This window comes from Lissotriton helveticus, chromosome 6 (genome assembly GCF_964261635.1).
Source record: "Lissotriton helveticus chromosome 6, aLisHel1.1, whole genome shotgun sequence".
Classification (NCBI taxonomy): Eukaryota; Metazoa; Chordata; class Amphibia; order Caudata; family Salamandridae; genus Lissotriton; species Lissotriton helveticus.
Genome location: NC_136067.1, coordinates 149,591,415 through 149,610,628, shown reverse-complemented (window position 1 = coordinate 149,610,628; position 19,214 = coordinate 149,591,415). Strand labels below are relative to the sequence as shown.

The following is a 19,214-nucleotide window of genomic DNA, read 5'->3' as shown; positions in this document are numbered from 1 at the left end:
GATATAAAGCTACTGTTTGTTTTACAAATAAACCTATTTGATTTGTTCTAACATTAATTAGTAATGCATCATTCTTGTAGCATTTGTAAATCATTAACCCATACATGCCAACCCTCCCAATTCAGACGGGAGACTACAGATTTCAAGGTTAGTCACCCGCATCCTGATTCTTGCATACAGAAACCTGTTTCTGAAGTTTAGTAAGACTGCCAAAAATAGTGTTGATGCCTGTCATACATGCTCCAATGTCCCCCTCCAAGAATTACCTCTGACATTAAGATTAGCTCTTTGTCCTCAATTCTTGGAGGGGGAATTAGAGCAAGTAACATGCCTCAAATGTTACATGTTTTTATTTGCTATATGTTATTAAACTGCCAAAAATGAAATGCTGATTGTCTGTCACCATACATATCTATTGACCCTTTTCAGGCAGATTGCGTCTGCTTCAATAAAAGTCAGTATAGAAAATACCTTCTCCCGACTATATATATTTTTTTTTATCTCCCACTTGGCTGCTCTAAAATGTTGCCATGAGTGCTAATCTGAAATGATTTAAATGTGGCACGCTGCTTTAGAGATTGTTTCAAATATGTGAAAACGTTCCCATTTCAAGATGGCCGCCACGATTGACTGCTGACATCCTGCGAGTTGCTCTGTGATTGGCCAGTGTGTCTTCTCTGTCTATAGCGTCGAGGTTATGCCTGGCTTTTGACATTAGTACAGAACCTCGTGCAGGGGAAGGTGCAGGAACCTTGCACTGATTGCAGTTGTGATGTCCTCGTCAGAAGGGTTAGCAGAGTCTTCATAGTAAGCATGCTGCAGTGTGGCAGGAAGCTTTTCACCCCAGTCCCGTGCAGGGCTCTGTTGCTGCACCGTGCCGCTGTGGGACTGCCGGAAGGGAGTGAATGGGTCTCCCCTTTGCATGCACGCTCCCGTTTGACAGCACCTTTCTACTCTACTGCCTCCCAGAATAGTGGAGGAGGAGACGGCGCGGCTGGTGATGGCGGTGCTTCATGTCAGCCCCCAGCAGATTCTTGTCCACCCCCAGCTCTGCAGAGAAGCAGGCTGAGGAAAAGAAGGGGTTCTCTCTCTCCACTAGAAAGGCTCAGCCAGCTCATCCCCGCAGAGATGCTTTCTGAAGAGGTAACGGATCTCAGGGCGGTAGGACACCTTGAAAACACCAGTGTCGCCTCCCAGTGTTTGGATACAGCATCTGAGCACACCCTGAACGCACAAGCCCTTCCTGCAAGACCACAGCCCCCAGTAGATGAAAGACGCCTGTGGTTGGGCAGCATCTCCCAGGACATTAATTTAAGAGCACAGACACGCATGGATGAAACACTCCTGACTCCCACCAGCACGGCGCAGCCTTTCCAAGAGGGACCAGAGCTCAATATTGAGCCCTCCACGGGCGAAGAGCACCCGGATTGTCCACTTTTGGTTGGTCAAGGCTGTGCCTTCAAAGTTGGGGATTTGTGCATGGCTGAGTTCCGTAGGAAATACTATGTGGAGTTTAAAAAGATGTTTACACTGACGGAAACGAACAAGTTGTTGAGTAACTGGGGGATGGTCTCTCACAAGGAGATCGCAGGGAAGCAGCCCGGACAGATGCTGAAGACTTCTACTGGGTTTCCCCTGCTATTCAGGAGGCCTTCTTTAGAAGAGTTTGTGTTATTAATGAAAAGGGGGCCTACAATTTCATATCCGAAGGTGAGTTGCTTGGTTATGTTTTCTCGATTCCTTACTCTGCTTAGATTCCCGAATGTGTTAACAATGTATCACCATATTCAGGTTCCTCTTGCTTCGTTGTATGTATTTATTTATAAATACAATTCTATACAATCAAGACTTAAGGATTAATCATAAACTCGTATGGGAGGACTGGATTTGGTTGCGCGTGATTCAGAAGAAAAAAGACAAGCTCAAGGAAAACTTAATCACAAACCTGTTTTCTCAAATGCTTCTGTATTAATGGCTTTAGCAGGAGGTTCTATATATTCTGGGTAACGTCCTCCGAGTGTCAAAAACAGTATATTTGTCTTTTTTGATTGTTTTTGCAACATCAAATCGATCCCTTGTTTAATTTTTATGGAGAGATCGCCCATATCCCATTTTTACCCTTGCTTGTCCACCATGTCTTTGTCTTTTTTGTTTAATAGAACCTCCATGCAAGCTTTGCATTTTTCTCCCTTTTGCAATTCCTGACCGGTCCCTCACCCCTTCTTCCTCCATTATGCTTTTTTTTGTTACACAGTCTCTACACACCTGTTTATACCAGAGTACACCTATCCCTTCCTATTTATGACTATATCTACCTATACCTTTATTATAGTACCTACTCCACCCACTCTTCATTACTCTGCTCCCATTTCTTTTGTCCTGTTATCTTGTACCGTTGTCTCATCACAACCCATTTTCTGGTGTTTCTCTCAGATGAAATAGTTTCTTCTTTTAGAAAATCCATCAAAAAGTAGTTTCATAGGCTTAGGATTGTTAAATGGTGTTCTCTGTTTTTGTTTTTACTCTGAAATTAGGTATTCATAGGTGCAGCTTTTAGGCATGTGCGTCATACTGTTGCATAAACTGACTTTGGTGTAGTTCTACAAGGTTTGCTTGAACACAGTTCAGTGCACCAGCGCTGAATGTGAAAGACGGAACCCCACATAATGCATTATTAAAGTAGAATTGTTGCTTTTTGATTTACGAACAATCCCTGTAACAGAAACCAACCAATTTTGATATATATACTTTATCAACTAAAATCATTTATTAATCTGAGTCCAACCAAAATGACTACACAGGATATCATAAAAACAGCAAGAAGGCATGATGTGAGCTGAGAGAATAAAATGAACATCTCTAACATGTTTGAATTGTCATTTAAAATCTTGCACCTAAAACCTACTGCTATGGGCTACACTGAGAGAGCATAGAAAGTAAAGCAACTTGCATTTAAGAGATTGTTATGGAGAAGAGATGCACTGCATAACTTGTTTAAAGCAAGAGTTGTTATTATAGGCGGAGGCGTTAAGGCAGTGTTCCCTGCGAAGGGTAAACACTGCTTTGGTAGAGGCCTTCCTCTGGGACTAGACTTTATCAGTAGCAGGCGAGATGTAGCATCTTCAGAGTGCGCTGACAGTAGGCGGGACCATCTCTGGCAGAATCTTGTTCGGTAATCTGTGTGAAGCACATCTCCTGAGAAGTGGTCAAGTGGCAGCAGTTATATACTAAATGTTAACAGAGGTTGGAATTTCTGACATAGATTTTGCGTCTCAAGGTTTGCATCCCATACGTTTCCTTATAAACATGGAAGGTAAAAGGTCATCAATTCAGATTGCCCTATTTTGGTTATATGTCTGTATTTGTTCATATTTATACCAGGATGCTTGTTTCCGGTTCAGGGAACACCTGGCCTTGCAGTTCGGGCTGGACAGTTCTCATGAGGCACAGGGTCAAGACTGATTTGCAAATAGCTGGGTCTGAACTGAGGTGGCGAAGTGAGCTAAAGAATGATGAAGGGTGACTGGGGGTGAGTGTATGAAAAGTTTCAGCGCTCAGTCCATCATTTCCTTGTGTTTGCTTTGTTAGCCGTAAGTTGGCAGTGTATGCCCAGACGTGGGTCCCTTGCTCACTTTGCCACTGGATTCAAGCTAGCCCGTCTGATGAAGGTTGTTACCCAGAAACCAGTCCCAGGATGCTTGTTTCAGGTTAAGGAAAGACCTGGCTTGCCAGTTCGGCTGGACTGTTCCCATGAGGCACAGGGTCAAGAGTGATTTGCATATAGCTGGGTCTGAACTGCAGTGGCGAAGTGAGCTAAAGAATGATGATGGATTTATCCCAGATCTGTGACTGGGGGTGAGTGTCTGAAAAATGTCAGCGCTCCGTCCATCATCTCCTTGTGTTTGCTTCATTCTTCTTTGACCTTGATATGGTGATAAGTAGACACTTTTCTTAGACTGGTGTCGCATCAGGTGTTATATCTATGTCATCAGTCGAATGGCTTTACACTTTACCTGCCAATGGCAGACATGACAGTGATTCTGTATACATTGAGGCCAATGGGGACTCCATTTACCTAATATTGAGAAGACTGCAATTTCAATGACCCAAGATGGATTCGGGGCCTACTTAAAAATGGAATCGGACCGTAGCACCTTACGTCAGTGCTTCCCTGTATGAAACCCATAGTGCCAACAACCTTGATTCAGCTTTTCTTTTTAGGTCGGGCCTGGGCAGCCCATGCGCTGCTCTGCGAGGCATGCTGTATTGGAGTACGCAATTGAAGCCCTGCCCACTCCGCCCATATTTGTCATTGGCTTGTGTCATTGTGCTTCGTAAATGCTGGCTTCTGATTCGGAAATAGGTTTGTTAGTCTCTCCTTAGTACCGGCTTCTCTTCATTTGTAACCTCCCATGAGGACACCCCCTTCTACATGTGTTGTTGCTCGGTAGGCTTTAATTACAGCCTCCGAGCACTATATCGTTTAATGGTTTTCACTTGCCTGCCGTTGCAGGCAGGACATGCTCTCTCGCAACAGCTTTATTTATTTATTTTTTACAGCATAGCACACCACTCTGATTGTGATGGCAGTGCCTTTGCTTTACTTGCTGCACCAAACGCGGGCGCATGTTTAAAAAAAAAAAAAAACCTCTTTATTTAATTCTTTTATTTAAAATTGCCCCATTCTGCACTTACACTTTAATGTCAGGCATGCCCCTTTCCTTAAACGTCTTTGTTTATCAAGGATAAATCATTAAAGAGTATAGATGCATAAGTGTACTCAGTGAGTCAAGTGATACTGTAAGTAGAATAAATCAGCCCGCGCAACTAAGCAAAAGCAAGTGTACAAACACCCCGATACAAATAAAAGACGCAAAGGTACTTTGCAACAAGAATTTCTGTTTTTAAGTTGTTTCATCAGATATCACAGATTAACATATTGCAGTGCTGTCCAAGTGAAAATGGATAAACACAAAAGATGGGAAGAGGCATTGGATCCCAGGCAAAGTATCATAGGGTTCAAGTCCCACACATGAGAGAACTGCGATGACAGAAATAGTATTTCTTTCACAATGATGTTGTTTTAGGTTCTTTTTATTCAATATAATAAAACACAGCAGCCAACGTGTTTCACCCACACAGGCTTCTTCAGGGAAAAAAAATATTGGACCACACAGTTCATAGAAGGAGTGGGGAAATTCCTCCGGGAGTTGTCCCAGGTCAATCCACCATGAACTTAAAATGTCATTAATTACACATAGAAACCTGTAAAAGTATTCAATCCTTGATATATTCAATCCATGAAATTCCGCTGTAACCGACCTCTTCAAGGACCAATCTAATTAGCACGGTCACTCGTGGGCCTTCAGCCAAAGAACCTGCCATAATTCAATCTATGGCCCACCGTAATGGCTGTCCCCTTCATACAGCAGTTTAAGTGCAGTGTAACGCGATCAATCGCAAGCCTATTCGAAACGTCCCTCAAAGAGAAAACTCGTCCGTTGAGTGTTTGCCGCGTTTGTCCAAGGGAAAATGCAATATAAAGGTGACAGGTGTTCTAAAGTGACTTGAGTGCTCAGTGCTGGTGACAAGGTGTGTGTGTGTATATATACAATTGTGAAGCCATGTACAAGTATATACAATTTCCAGGAATGGTCAGAACAAAGAATAAAGGAATCTCTCTGGTAGTGCAAGGTTGCTCTACAGTAGAAACCAGAGATATGTAAAGGCTGACCCAAAGTTAAGTGTCAACGTTTCGACCCTGACAACGCATAAATGATGTGTCGTAGCAGGTCTTCTTCAAGACAGGGGGACAGCCACAGACGTGGAAAGGCGCCCTGCGCAGAATGGGGACTGCCAGACGGATCTGCATGCGTCAGGGAAGACGCAAGTAGGCACAATCACGAGTGATAAAGGGAACAGTATAGATGATGCTGGGCAGAAGCCCAATCACTTGTGGAAAATAATTCAGGATTATTCCAATAAGGTATATTGGCCAGTGCCCTGGGGCTTGAAGACCATAATTCCAGCACGGTTTAAATCGAGACAATTCAAGCAAAAAGTCCATGGATTCGAAGAGCTGCTCTGCAATCTTGGACAGCCCTGCAATATGTTTATCTGTGCTATCTGATGGAACAACTTAATAACAGAACTTCTTGTTGCAAAGTACCTTTGTGTCTTTTATTTGTACCGGGGTGTTTGTACACTTGCTTTTGCTTTGTTGCACGTGCTGATTTATTCTACTTACAGTATCACTTGACTCACTGAGTACACGTATGCATCTATACTCCTTAATGATTTATCCTTGATAAACAAAACAATTGTTGCTCCCCAACAGAGCCATTTTAGTTTGCTATATACTCACCCAGGCTCTGAGGGACACTGGGTTACCCCATTGTGTTATACCTTTCCTTAAACGAGCCGAGTTTAAGGAAAGGGGCGTGGCCGTCATTAAGTGAAAGTGTGGCATGGGGCGCTTTTACAAAAAAAGCATTTGTCAACTTGACAAACAAAGGCTTTTTTTGTAAATGCACCCCCATACCGCACTTTTACTTTAATGGCGGCCACGCCGCTTTCTTTAGACACAGCTTGTCTAAAAAAAGGGGCGCAGCGGATATTAAAGTTGAAGAGCCGCCTGGGAGTATTTTCCAAACTAGCATTTGTAATGCAATAGGTGCTGCTTTTACGAAACTCCCATAAATGCGAGACCTATTGCATTGCAAATGCTTGTTATTTATTCCGATCACAAACCCTTAATTACCGCTTTAACATGAGACTGCATCAACTTAAATATGGCCATCTTCTTAAGTCTTACTTAAAGCTTCAGCCTCCATGCAGGCGCTGCTAATAAACCCCTTAATTATACAATTTCTTAAGCATAAAGATTTTAGTAAAGGTTCAAAGCTTCGAGTCCTAGGTAAAGTGCCTTCTTCATTGCATGTCATGTTTTAAAAAAAAAAAAAACTATCTTGTGTCGAGGAAATAGGAATCTACACCAGCTATAATTGCTTGCTGCTAAAACATTGGACTTCTCCTGTAAAGTAAAGTATTTGCTCCAACAAATTTTCAAAAAAAAAATGAGCATGCTTATAAGGGGTCCGTGAATTCGGGAAGAAACATAAGTAAATATGTCTTCTTCTCTAAGGTGATGTCACCTTTATAGTCTACATGAAACATTTATAGCTTACAGAAGAAATACCTAATATGCTTATCATAAAGGAATGGGTAAGTAAATGAATGCACTGTACATTTTTTTAATGTAGTTGATAAAAACTATGTAGGTCCCACACCTAAATAACTGTCCGCTTTATTTTAATTTAAGCCCTTGTTTATTTCATCCTGAAACCATCTTATTGTTGCCATAATTTTCACAATTGAAACAAATTATTATCACAATAAATGCATGAAAAATGCCGCAAAAACAATCCCCATATTTTATTTGAGTGCGTACTGAAAAGCAATTTAGTTAATTAAAAACATAAGAATGCAATCAACACCTTGTTTATTTGGAGAGATGTGTTTCATACCTTTGATACTGTATTTAGTCTGTATGCTTGTACATCACATACTTAATCGGCCAGCGACTCTGGCTCTGCTCTAGGATAACAAGCATTTCCAATGCAATAGGTCTCGCATTTGTGAAAGCTAGAGCACTTGGTGTTGAAAATGACCGTGTTTATTACATTTTTGGGTTTCACCTGCCGAAGGCTGCGCTCTGCGCAGCTTTTCGGCGCAGGTGAAATCCTTTGTTGACAATAAGGACTTCGGGAACGTCCCCCGGCTCTCATTGGCTAGCTCCATAAATGGAGGCTAGCCATTGAGTGCCGGATCTGTCCGTCAAGGCCGGACCAGATTCGGGGGCGTTCCCGAGATTTTTTCCCAGGGCGGAGTTACGTTTTTTCCCGTTCCCTCCCCTTTCACTAAAAGTCTGTCCATTCCCGCCCCCTCCGTGTGCCTTTCCGCCCCCCCCCCTCGCTGTCCTGTGCACGTTTCCCGCCGTCCGTGTCCTCTCCCGCCCCCTCCCGCCGTCCGTGTCCTCTCCCGCCCCCTCCCGCCGTCCGTGTCCTCTCCCGCCCCCTCCCGCCGTCCGTGTCCTCTCCCGCCCCCTCCCGCCGTTGGCCGAGCAAGGTCTCTCGCTTCAGCTCGTCTCCAGACAGATACCCACCCCCACCCTCCACGACATCGCTTCTTCAGGCAAGCAGACAGACCTCTCTCTTCGCTGTGCTACCCGTGGACAGATCTCCGCCCCTGAATCTCCTCTCCCGCCCCCTCCCGCCGTCCGTGTCCTCTCCCGCCCCCTCCCGCCGTCCGTGTCCTCTCCTGCCCCCTCCCGCCGTTGGCCGAGCAAGGTCTCTCGCTTCAGCTCGTCTCCAGACAGATACCCACCCCCACCCTCCACGACATCGCTTCTTCAGGCAAGCAGACAGACCTCTCTCTTCGCTGTGCTACCCGTGGACAGATCTCCGCCCCTGAATCTCCTCCTACTCATCAAGAAGGGGCTGGCTCTCAGAAGCCCGCCCCCGAGGCTGTCACTGGCCTGGCCGAGCCCACCATGCCGATGAGCTCCTCAGACTCACCCTGACCAGCGGAACGGAGCTGCGCCCTGAGAAGCCAAGCGAGGAGCGGGAGAGGCCAGTAGGGCAGTGGGCATCACGGTAGAGGAGGGCACTGCATCACGCACAGGAGGACCAGCATCACACCCGCTGTATCTGTAGGGCACCTCTGTCCAGAACAGCCCTCCTGTCGCTGAGCTTACACTGCCATCGACGGGCTCTACGGGGACCCCGGCCCGTCAGAAACAGCCTGGCAGGGTTCCCTGTACAGGCTTTTCAGGGAACCCCCGGCCAGGACAGGTTGCGCAGAGGGACTTCCGCAACCCTACCCCTGTCTAAAAGACAGCGGCAGTCACCATGAAGGCAGCTGTGGACATTAAACCAACGTTAACCATCATCAAGACAGAAATACTTGATCTCGAGCCATGCCCATGCTCCCCCGGTAAGTACGTTGGACTCGACCACTTTAACGGTATCATGCCAGAGGCAGGATTTGACAGACAGTCCCAGGGTCTGTGGGCAATGGCAGGGCCTGATTGGCTCTGTAATGTGCTGGGGGGAGCCAGTGTCAGGGCACAGAATATAATAGACATTGCCAGAGTTTTAAGTCACAGACAGGCTCAGATCAGATTGGGGGGGTTACCAGCAATCTATAATGGGCACTGCCAGGCTCTAGGGCTAACAACAGCCCCCTATGGGCAGGGGCAGGCTCAGAGGCCAAAACCACTTTTAGTGGGCAGGGTCGCTCCGAGGCCAGTGCTGGTCGCAGATGAGTAGTCTCATGCTCTGGGCGCTGCCAGGATCTGTGGTTATTGGCTGCCACTAATGGTCAGTACCAGATTCTGAGGCCAGTGGCAGTGTTTATTACAGTAGTTTGATGCTTACTTCCCTCCATATTGAAAAACGGTAGATGTTTCAGCACCCAGGCTAATATGCTGCATTCCTAAATACATATAACGTCCCAAAGGTGAAACCGATGCATTGCAAATGCTTGTTTTGTGTATGCAGTGGAGTGATATTTGCATGGCACTATTGCTATTCGTATGAACTTGAGGCACTGGAGAGCTAGAAATGGGAAATAGGTTATGAGGGAGGGGAGACAAATATATGCTGGCTGGAAAAAAAGAAACAACATTCTGGAAATAGCAAACACTCAAAGGGAATGCAAGATGAAGTAAAGCATGTGAAATGTAAGTGGGATCAATATAGAGACCTTAACGCTTTTACACTTATTATTCAGATATCATTGAGTGTTTTTGCATGAAAAGTTAAGAACATGACTACAGGGCTGGATGGGACCAGTTTTGATGTCTATTGCTTATATCCTTACAAAACCTAAGCATTATGGTTTAAAAATACCACATCCCTGAACACGGAGCTGCAGTATACATTTTATAAGCTAAAGTAAGGAAAACCGCTAATAAGGTTCTTATTAAATGTTTCCCAATTTACATTTCAACCAGGGATTGCAGTACCTCCAGGAATGGTGCACTTTACCAGCCGGGGAAAACAATGTTGTTCAAAGAAAGAGGAGGAAACGAAACTGTAAAGTGGCGCAAATGTGTGTGGTTGTGAATAAAACCAATTTGGCACCACTCCGTCTTGCTCTATTTAGTGTTTATTTTTTCTTTTTCGTATTTTGAACCTTTTTTTCCTCTCTACCCGAGTCTCCACTTTCGAATAATCAAAAGAACACAAACCAAAGCTGAGTTTCTAGGCGCACAGAATCTGCACTCTAACATCTACGACTGCAGTCGATGAATCTCAGGCAAACTTCTAAGCATGCGACAGGCAGGAAATCTAACCACGATGGCCTGTGAAGCTCATGAAAGTCGACCAATTTACAATGCACTAGAGTCTAGACGAGCTTCTCGTGCTGTGTGCAGTAATATCTTTGGAGCCAAACCTACAACCACGTTGACTGCAAGCAAGTTTCTAAACATACACCACAGCAGTTTTTAATCACACAAACGGCAGCCGTGGGGCTTTAAAGTGTGTAGCAAAGAAGCAGGAATCGACCTACAAAGCAGAAGCGCTAAAGGGGAACTTGGAAGCACGAATACAGTGGTGCACTTCTAAGCAGGTTACAGAAAAATTACAGCCAACTGTCTGTGCAACCGATTACTAATCGTACAGTTAAGAAACTGATACGGTGCTAAACACACATACCAAAGCACCGATGACGCACAGTACTGCACTATTCACACAGCAGAACAAAAACACAATGCAGCACCTAAGACAATGGCAACACCAAGCACATCCACACATCACCTAGCACGCCAGCACTACCGTTCCAAACACATAGCACAGAACCATATATAACACAACACCAAGCAGGATATCACTAAACACACCACCAATCCCACGAAACTGACCTAAAACATCATAGTATAAAGCCACACAATGCAACACTAAACTCACATGATTGATAATGCAGTACGCATGCAATGAAGCACTAAACACACACTATAAGGCACAAAGCACAGTAGCAAAAATATCTACACACACCACCCATCACCCACATTACAATGTAGAGTACAAACAGTGTAACACTAAATAAACTACACAGAAATAAACACACCGCTAAGCAAAACAGTGCATCACTAAACATACAGCATCTCAACAGGCGTGTACAGCACCAGAAACACAGCCCAACACTAAAGAGGCACAATACCTAAAACATGTGCAGTGCACCCTAAACTCAAGGTGAAGCATCAAGGAAGAAGTATCACTCCATGGGCCTTTTGTAAACTTTGGCGGATGGGGTACTCCGTCAAAACGTGGTGGACGAAGAGTGAACATTAAGCACCATATTAACAATATGTGAACCATTCTGTTTGGACTGAAAGTATAGTGAGGTAGTTTTAGTTTGTTGTGTAGCAATATACAATTGTCTTTTGGATACTTGGACATTTGCTGCACGGAAAATTAAAACAGTTTTAGAACAGTTGAGCCAAAGTGCATCATGCAGGCAGGAGGAGCATGCCGAAAGGGGCGTGACTGTGGTGTGAAACCGATATTTAATTACTTGGTGAGTGACTTCCCACACACATCAGAATCAGTAGCTAGCTGACACTGTCGATTACCCCGATTGTGCCATTTGACTCACCTGGCATGTAGTGTGGTTCCTATATTCCCAATAGGCTCTGCGCATTGGAATAATATACACTATAGATTTGACATAGGACTGAGGTCAGTATGTCTCTATCTGTCGTGTATTTCTATAGGTTCTGAATCGATCCCCCTATTCCTGACCCTATTCTGGTTAAACTAACTATCAAGTTAACTAACAGTCAGCCCATGAGGCAAGAAATCCCCCATGATGCAGATACCGTTATCTGACGCAGTCACACTACGGCACAGGAACGTGTTATCTGATTAGGTCATAACGCTTGAGATCTAATTAGACAAGCGACATTTCTCCAGCCCCTGATCAGGCATACGACGTTCTCATAACAAATCAAACCTATGACAACCTGGATAATCCGTGCGGCCATTGTTTTGATTTCACAGAGAACTTTAGTAAAGAATGTGCTAACGAGCAAGTCGTATGACATCTTTATTGACGTACCTATGTCCATCCTTACGTCAATCCCGGCACCTTTAAGGTATAAATATTGCCGACCTTGCCCTATGCAAACACACGCGTGGTGACAAGACGGAGCAGCCATACTTGCCGAAGCCGAGAGCAGAAGCAGACCCCGCTGGCAACAGCCCCGCCTTCCTGACGCGCTGAGAGATGCGCTGCTATCTCAAGCCGAGAGACCCAGCACCGGCGCTTCCGGGTAGCCCTCGCAGGCAGCCTGGAATATCGAGAGCAGAGAAAGAGATACCATTCCTCATTCATCCTAACTTCCAGGTACAGAACTGAATAACCCCTCACAGAGAATTCTTTAGTTATTCACTTGGCAAAAACAAACTTAACTTAAACTGTAACTTTCTATTCCCGCCCACGCATTAGACTTAGGTCAGGTACACGGGGTAGGCGTATTTAGAAACACCAGTTGAGTACGTTTAGTCAAATGTATATGTGTATGTAAATATATTTTAATCATTTTAAAACATCATATGGCTCAGAAACCATATCAATGTTTTTACAGTATTATTTTATACTATTGCTTTTAATGTATGCACTTTACTTAACTATAAGTATTGCAATAATATCGATCCATTTCTCTTGTACGAGCAAAGAGACTGATCAATAAATAACACCTTTTATTGAACACGCCCGTCTCTTCCTTTTCTCTACATTCTGATGAGACTAAGAATGCACGTACTGACTGAGTAAAATAATTGCCTTGTGCTCACACGACTCTTGAGATTGACTCTTGATTAGGGGAGAGCAAAGTTGTCATGTTCTATGGTTGTCAGAAACTAAATCCCTTCTTGTCTAATCAGGGGAGTTAATCCTTCCTTGAACATTCGAGAAAGTTTCTAGCGAACTCTGAGCTTAGCTGGCAAACCCAAAAATTAAGTCTAGTATCGACAGTAGTAGACCTAGTTAACGTCTGGTCTAGGCCTTTACTGCTGTAGGTACTATTCCAATGCGCAGAGCCTATTGGGAAAATAGGAGCTACACTACATGGCGCCCAACGTGTTTGGAAAGGGCGATAAAACTAACGTAAGACATTTAGAGTAACTCAGTCGTGCTTTCTCACTCAGACCCCTTTTCCCGAATACTCCAAAGACGTCTGGAGTGGGTGAAAGGTTATATCCTCCAAAACCTCGCAGGAGGGAACTCCTATGTATGGTTTTTGGTCAAGTCAACGTTGAAGGATAAAACAGTTCCAGAATATTGTGCATCTAATCTCTGTTTCCATAAAGAAACCTGATCTGCAAATAAACATAATACCATCCTGTCTGTAAAATGGGAGACAGTGATGAAGAAAGAGAAGCAATTAGATTAGCTACTGAAATAGCAGATGCTGATGCTACCATGCAAACAGCAGACCCGGATATAATACTCATCCAGGTCGCCAAAAGGAGATCTATAACCTTAAAACTTATAGAAAATGGACTGACACCTAGAGGTGGCACAGTCATATTCGTAATTGAGGCACACGAATATCGGCAGACAGAGGTATACTATACATGGATACATTTTCCAGCAGCAAATGCTGTAACAAAGTACTTCCACTATTACAAAGTAGAGGAACCTCCTGACATTTACACTCCTTTCGAGGAGGTGGAAGTACCACTCAAATTCCAAGAGCATTTGCTCTTATTTGATGGCGCCCTAAAACATAACAATCACATTACAAGGCTCGGTCCTTTAGGAAGACCAGGAGCAACGTGGCCGGTCTTAGCCGGATACACACCACATCCAGACATCGAAAGAATGCCTGCAGCAGAGCTGTTAATACAGCTAAAACAACTACTAAAAATTCATAGACAATTAGTTCAGTATGTAATGCGGACTTCAACAATTCAGCCAGCGATTAAACTTCCACAGCTGACCCCTCACCAGGGGAACACAAATAAAATCACACCACAGAACATCCAATCCTGCCTAGGTAAAGTTCCAGCTAAACGGGAACAAATACCATTCTGGTTGGCACAGAAAATCACCCAAATAGAGGCGGTGTTTCCTGACACCACCCCGCTGGAAAAACACAGGATTCTGACTATATGTCTCCCAATGGGAATCGCACCACACATAGAGGACTGTGACACTTGGGGTACAGTCTTTGCTTCCATCTACACAAAAACGCACGGTGTTCCTTCCATTTCGGTAATACCAGATGTGCTTAAACAAATTCAAGATGAATACGGTCCAGAACCTGCTTTAACTCTTGGTATGAAATTACTGAAAGACTTCAAGCAGGTCTCGGCTATATTACTAGCCAACATAAAAGGTGAAGCAGCAAACGTGGCGATCCGCCAGAGGTTAAAAGAGACAGATATAGCAGACCAACCAGCTGAAATTGCCAGAATCATAGAAAAATCCTATGAAGAACTAGGCAGAGATAGTCTAGGTGGAATACCAGTAAAACCGCAACTGACTACAAGTCCAGAAAAAATGTTTTTTAACAATAATAATAATTCACCAAAAAAGAACTGGGATGGAAACAAACAATCCAATCCTAAAGAAAAGAAATTCCAGTCCAGAGGAAGGTCTCCTAGGCGAAGAGAGAAATCTCCAAACCCGAGACAAAGGTCACCCCAGAGTGACCCCTCTGGGAATAGATATAACCTTAGAAATAGGGATAATATTAAAAAACCTGATAGATATCAAGACATTGATACACGTCCCTCTCAATCTTTTCAGAATTCCTCGCAGAAATCGGAAAGAAGAGGACGATCAGAAGAGCACGCCAAGTCCAAAGACAAGGAACCTGCTCAACTGAAAAAGAAATTACAATTTCCAAAAAAGAAGGTAGCCAGTATCAAGGTAGTTAACAATGCCGAGAATACTGAGGACACAACTGAAAAACGGAGAGTGGGCTCAGACAATGCTAGACAGCGCAGCAGAGGTGAGCATAGCTCGCAAAGTCCTTATGAATCATCTGGAGACAGTGGACACGAATGAATACCTTCAAGTGGAAACTGCAGACACCAGAGTTAGCAAGCCCCACAAGATATACGAGATAACATTACGTATAGAGGGAGATAAGACTAGGAAAATAAGGGGACTATTTTGGAATAACCTCTCCAAAGGCTATGACATCCTTCTAGCTGAAAAAGACTGGCCACCAGAGTTTGTCAGGGAGTGCCCTCATGGCGAAGAAGTAATTATGCCTGCCTTCTCGAATCAAATCCCGATTCATAAAAAATATACACTTGCTAGAAAGTGGGCAGTGGCCTTAGCACCTGCTTTATATAAAAATCATGTAGGATGGGATGAGGATTCTCCTCCTCACAAAATCCAGTTAAAATCACAACCAACTGCACAAAGGCAGTACCCAATTAAGCAAGAAGCTAAAAAACAAGTAAATGAAATACTAGATCAGCTAGAATACCAGGGGGTGATTGAAACTTGCACCTCACAAATGAACAATCCTTTGTTTCCGGTCTCCAAACCAGACAATTCATATCGTCTAGTTTTGGATTACCGACACCTTAACACGTGTTGCAAAACCTTTGCAGTGCAAAACTCACACAGTGCTGCACTAATGAATAACATAGTGCGCAAAAAATACAAAACAACCCTGGACATCTCCAATGGATTCTTTTGTCAAAACATAGCACCAGAGAGCAGATATTTAACTGCATTCTCAGTAAATGGCACTAAAAAACAATTCTGTCGGTTAGCCCAGGGGTACAAGAACAGCCCGGGGGTATTCTCAGCGAGAGTAACAGAATTACTACAACTATATGATGATGAAGCATTATCTTATGTCGATGACATTTACTTAACAGATGATGACTTGGAGACTCACTTGAAAAGAGTGAACACCATAATACTTGGGTTCGCTGCAGAGGGTTACAAATTCAACTTCAAAAAGTCCAGAATTGCCCATCTGACGGTCCTATTCTTAGGATATGAGTTATCAAGTGAAGGTAAAAGCCTGGCAGACAATTTCCTAGAGAAATGTGCCGTAATCCAAGCTCCTAAAACACTAAAAAACCTACAGTCAATTCTAGGCTTCCTAAATTTCGGAAGAACATACATTGCAAATTACGCAGAAAGGATCAAACCCCTTTATGATCTAATTAAACCAGACTTTAAAAAATCCAGTTGGACTCAAACACACACAGAAATTTTGAGATCCTTACAAACAGACATGCTAATTAAAACAAAATTAGAAACCCGTGATAATACACGCAACCTTGTGATCCGAATCATCCCAGGGAGATGCGGATTCACATACCTAACCTCTAATGAGGGAGATAAGGTACCAATTGCATTCAAATCACACATGTACACAGAAGCTGAACAGAAATTCAGTAATACAGAAAAAATCATTCGTGCAGTTCAAACCGCAATAGCTAGAGAAAAAGACATAGCTGACGGTAGACATATCACAGTCAGAACAGCAGAATCAGCCTTTGAGGCACTAACAGCACCGTGTAATTTACCAACAACAACATTGAATCCGGAATGGATACAATGGGTGAATTCAATCACAATGGACAAAGTATACTACTTCTTTGATCCAGACCTAGAAGAATTAAAAAATCTAAAATATGAAAAGACGTATCCTCTGCCAATCGACATTCTGCCTCTACGACAATACGCCTGTGTAATCTATACAGACGGACATGCTCAACCCTCCGTTTGGGGAGAACAAGCATACAACCCCACATGTGAGATTACAAAAAAAGTGTGGCGCGGAGGTATATTAAGACCTCTATTAACAAAATCACACTCATTAGAAACTAATTCAGAACTACAAACTGAAATAATAGCTTTGAAAATGGCGCTAGATAATGCGGATCGCGAATTCCCGACACTTATAGTGTCAGATTCATATTACTGCGTCAAAGCATATAACAAGGATTTGCAGACATGGATTCAGAACGGTTACAAAGATGACACAGATGCACCAATAAAGCAGAAACTGCTCTGGGAACAAGTAGCTCTTTTGAAAAAAGAACTACCAAAGACTCACGTGACACACTCACTGAGTCATCAGCGTTATGGCGTTCACGTTGTAGGGAATTCATTGGCTGAAGCAGCCGCAGCGGCAGCCACTAAACCGGCTCCCGTAGATCGAAAAAAGCGTACATTAAAATACATTGACGGTGAAACGATGCTGGCGGTGAAAACGTCATCAAAAGGCGACTGCTCAGTGTTACCGATCAACTATCCACTCAATTATACATACATAATCGATGCAAACTCCGTTCCTTTTGCTCGAATCCCTGGAGTGGGGGATAGAGTGATTCCAAACATGGACAGGAGAAACTTGTTAATCGCAGACGCACACATGGGCGAGGGTCACAGACACCTTAAACTAAAAGATTCTCTGGAAGAATTACAATCACGGTACTGGTGGCCAGGCATGAGCCTGCACTACACCATGTTTGTAAAAAACTGCCCAAACTGCAACAGAGATCGCAGTGGGGAGAGAAGCAGTTTAATACCTCGTCGTATCAAGGCAGATAATATTACCAGCAAAAAGAATGGCTTGCGATTAACATATACAGGCTAGTTTCCACTTATAATGTAGATCACCAGCACTCGGCTGACGTCCGGACTATTATACAAGATTTGCGAGTCTAAATGGCATATACGCTAAGAGCATGCTACGTTCGACCATTGTTTTCACTCAGGCAATCCAGCCTGGGGGGGAAACATGGCCAAATGAGCACAGCCCAGCGGGAATCTTCTCACTTCCTTCCTGAGGGTACGGGATGGTGTAAAGAAAAAACCAAGGCAGAAAACAATCTATAATGGAAAGGATATTAGGTTCGGGAGCTGGGTGGGTCAAACATCTAATAAGTGTCCAACGTAGTCTAAATAACTTGCCAAGAAATTCTCTGAAGGGATTCAGTCCGTACGAATTATTATTCGGAACTAGGATGTTGATCTCTGACCTTGATAGTCAGACTTCAGTGGTAATAGAAAAAACCTTTGATGTCAAAGACCGTTTGGCTATTTTGCAGGACTTAAACAAAACAAGAAAAGACCTGAGCAACATACAGTTGAAACAACAGCCAACAACCACTGAAGAATCACCACCTGTCCCAGCAAGACCTGTCTGGATTCCAAAAGTCGGGGATCTAGTCAGGGAGAAGATCGCGGTAAAGAAGGAATTTGGGCCTTCTTACAGAAAAGCAGTTCCTGTCTTGTCTGTCAACGGGACAAGATCAGTTGTACTACCGCCACTTGCTGGAAAAAAGGAGAACCGAGTTGTATCCATCGACCTGGTAAAACCACAACATGTGGCCGATAACAAACGGTAGGCCAAGTGGACTCCCAATAAGTAGCAGAACACCAAGGTTTGCTACCAGTACAGAGGTCCTATCAAAGAGGCTCATCACATTCGAAACGCCTACTGAAGAACAACAAGGACTATGCAACAATGCAATAGAACTAAGACCTCTGAAAACCCAAATAAAAACATTTAGCAGAGACACACCAATCTACAATGAAGTTCCAAGTGAAAATGCAAGAAACAAAAATCCTGAACCAATTGGAACAATTGACAGAACTGCATCTGGTTACTTCATCAACTTCGATGATTCCTCTGAAGGTTTCAGCGAACAAAAGACACAGCCATCATCAAAATCCTTTAAAGACAAAGCTAAGGAACTTTTGAAACAACTGAAAGAAACATATCTGGTTTCTCCATGGATTGAATTTTGGGTGGGTTTTGGTGCATTTATCCTCATACTTTGGCTCATCATGGTATTTACTTTGGGACGCTTCATTGAGGGAAAATATGCTAAAATGGACACAGCAAGTCAGAACATCAACTTGGTCCTCAAACCACACACATCTTCACACGTCGAGAAAAGAGAACTTACTTCAGAACTTTCTTCAGCCAACTTCACAGCAATTCCAATACCTGGTGGGGTAGCCTGGGACAACACTGACTATGAAATTTATGGTCCGGTCGAGATCCTGAAATATCCACACCAAATCAAGATCTCCTTGAGTGACTTTGTAAAACCAAACTCATTTGCTGATGATTGGGACTTCGAGAGTATTAACAACATGATGTCTGACTTAGTAATGTCTGCTAAATTTACAAAACATGATTATTTGCAAGGTTC

The 19,214-nt window shown here is 43.5% G+C and overlaps 1 protein-coding gene across 2 annotated transcripts in view; it reads left to right on the top strand.

The window, feature by feature from the left end:
• The first annotated feature begins 687 nt into the window (after positions 1-687).
• Positions 688-19,214, top strand: part of TRMT61B (tRNA methyltransferase 61B) — a 201,051-nt gene continuing 182,524 nt past the window's right edge. The window contains exon 1 of one of the 2 annotated variants that reach the window (XM_078647509.1): positions 688-1,710. In XM_078647509.1, coding sequence (XP_078503635.1) covers positions 814-1,710 — 897 coding nt within the window. In that variant the 5' untranslated portion in view covers positions 688-813. The remainder of the gene's footprint in view (positions 1,711-19,214) is intronic. The other variant, XM_078647508.1, reaches the window with a different exon arrangement.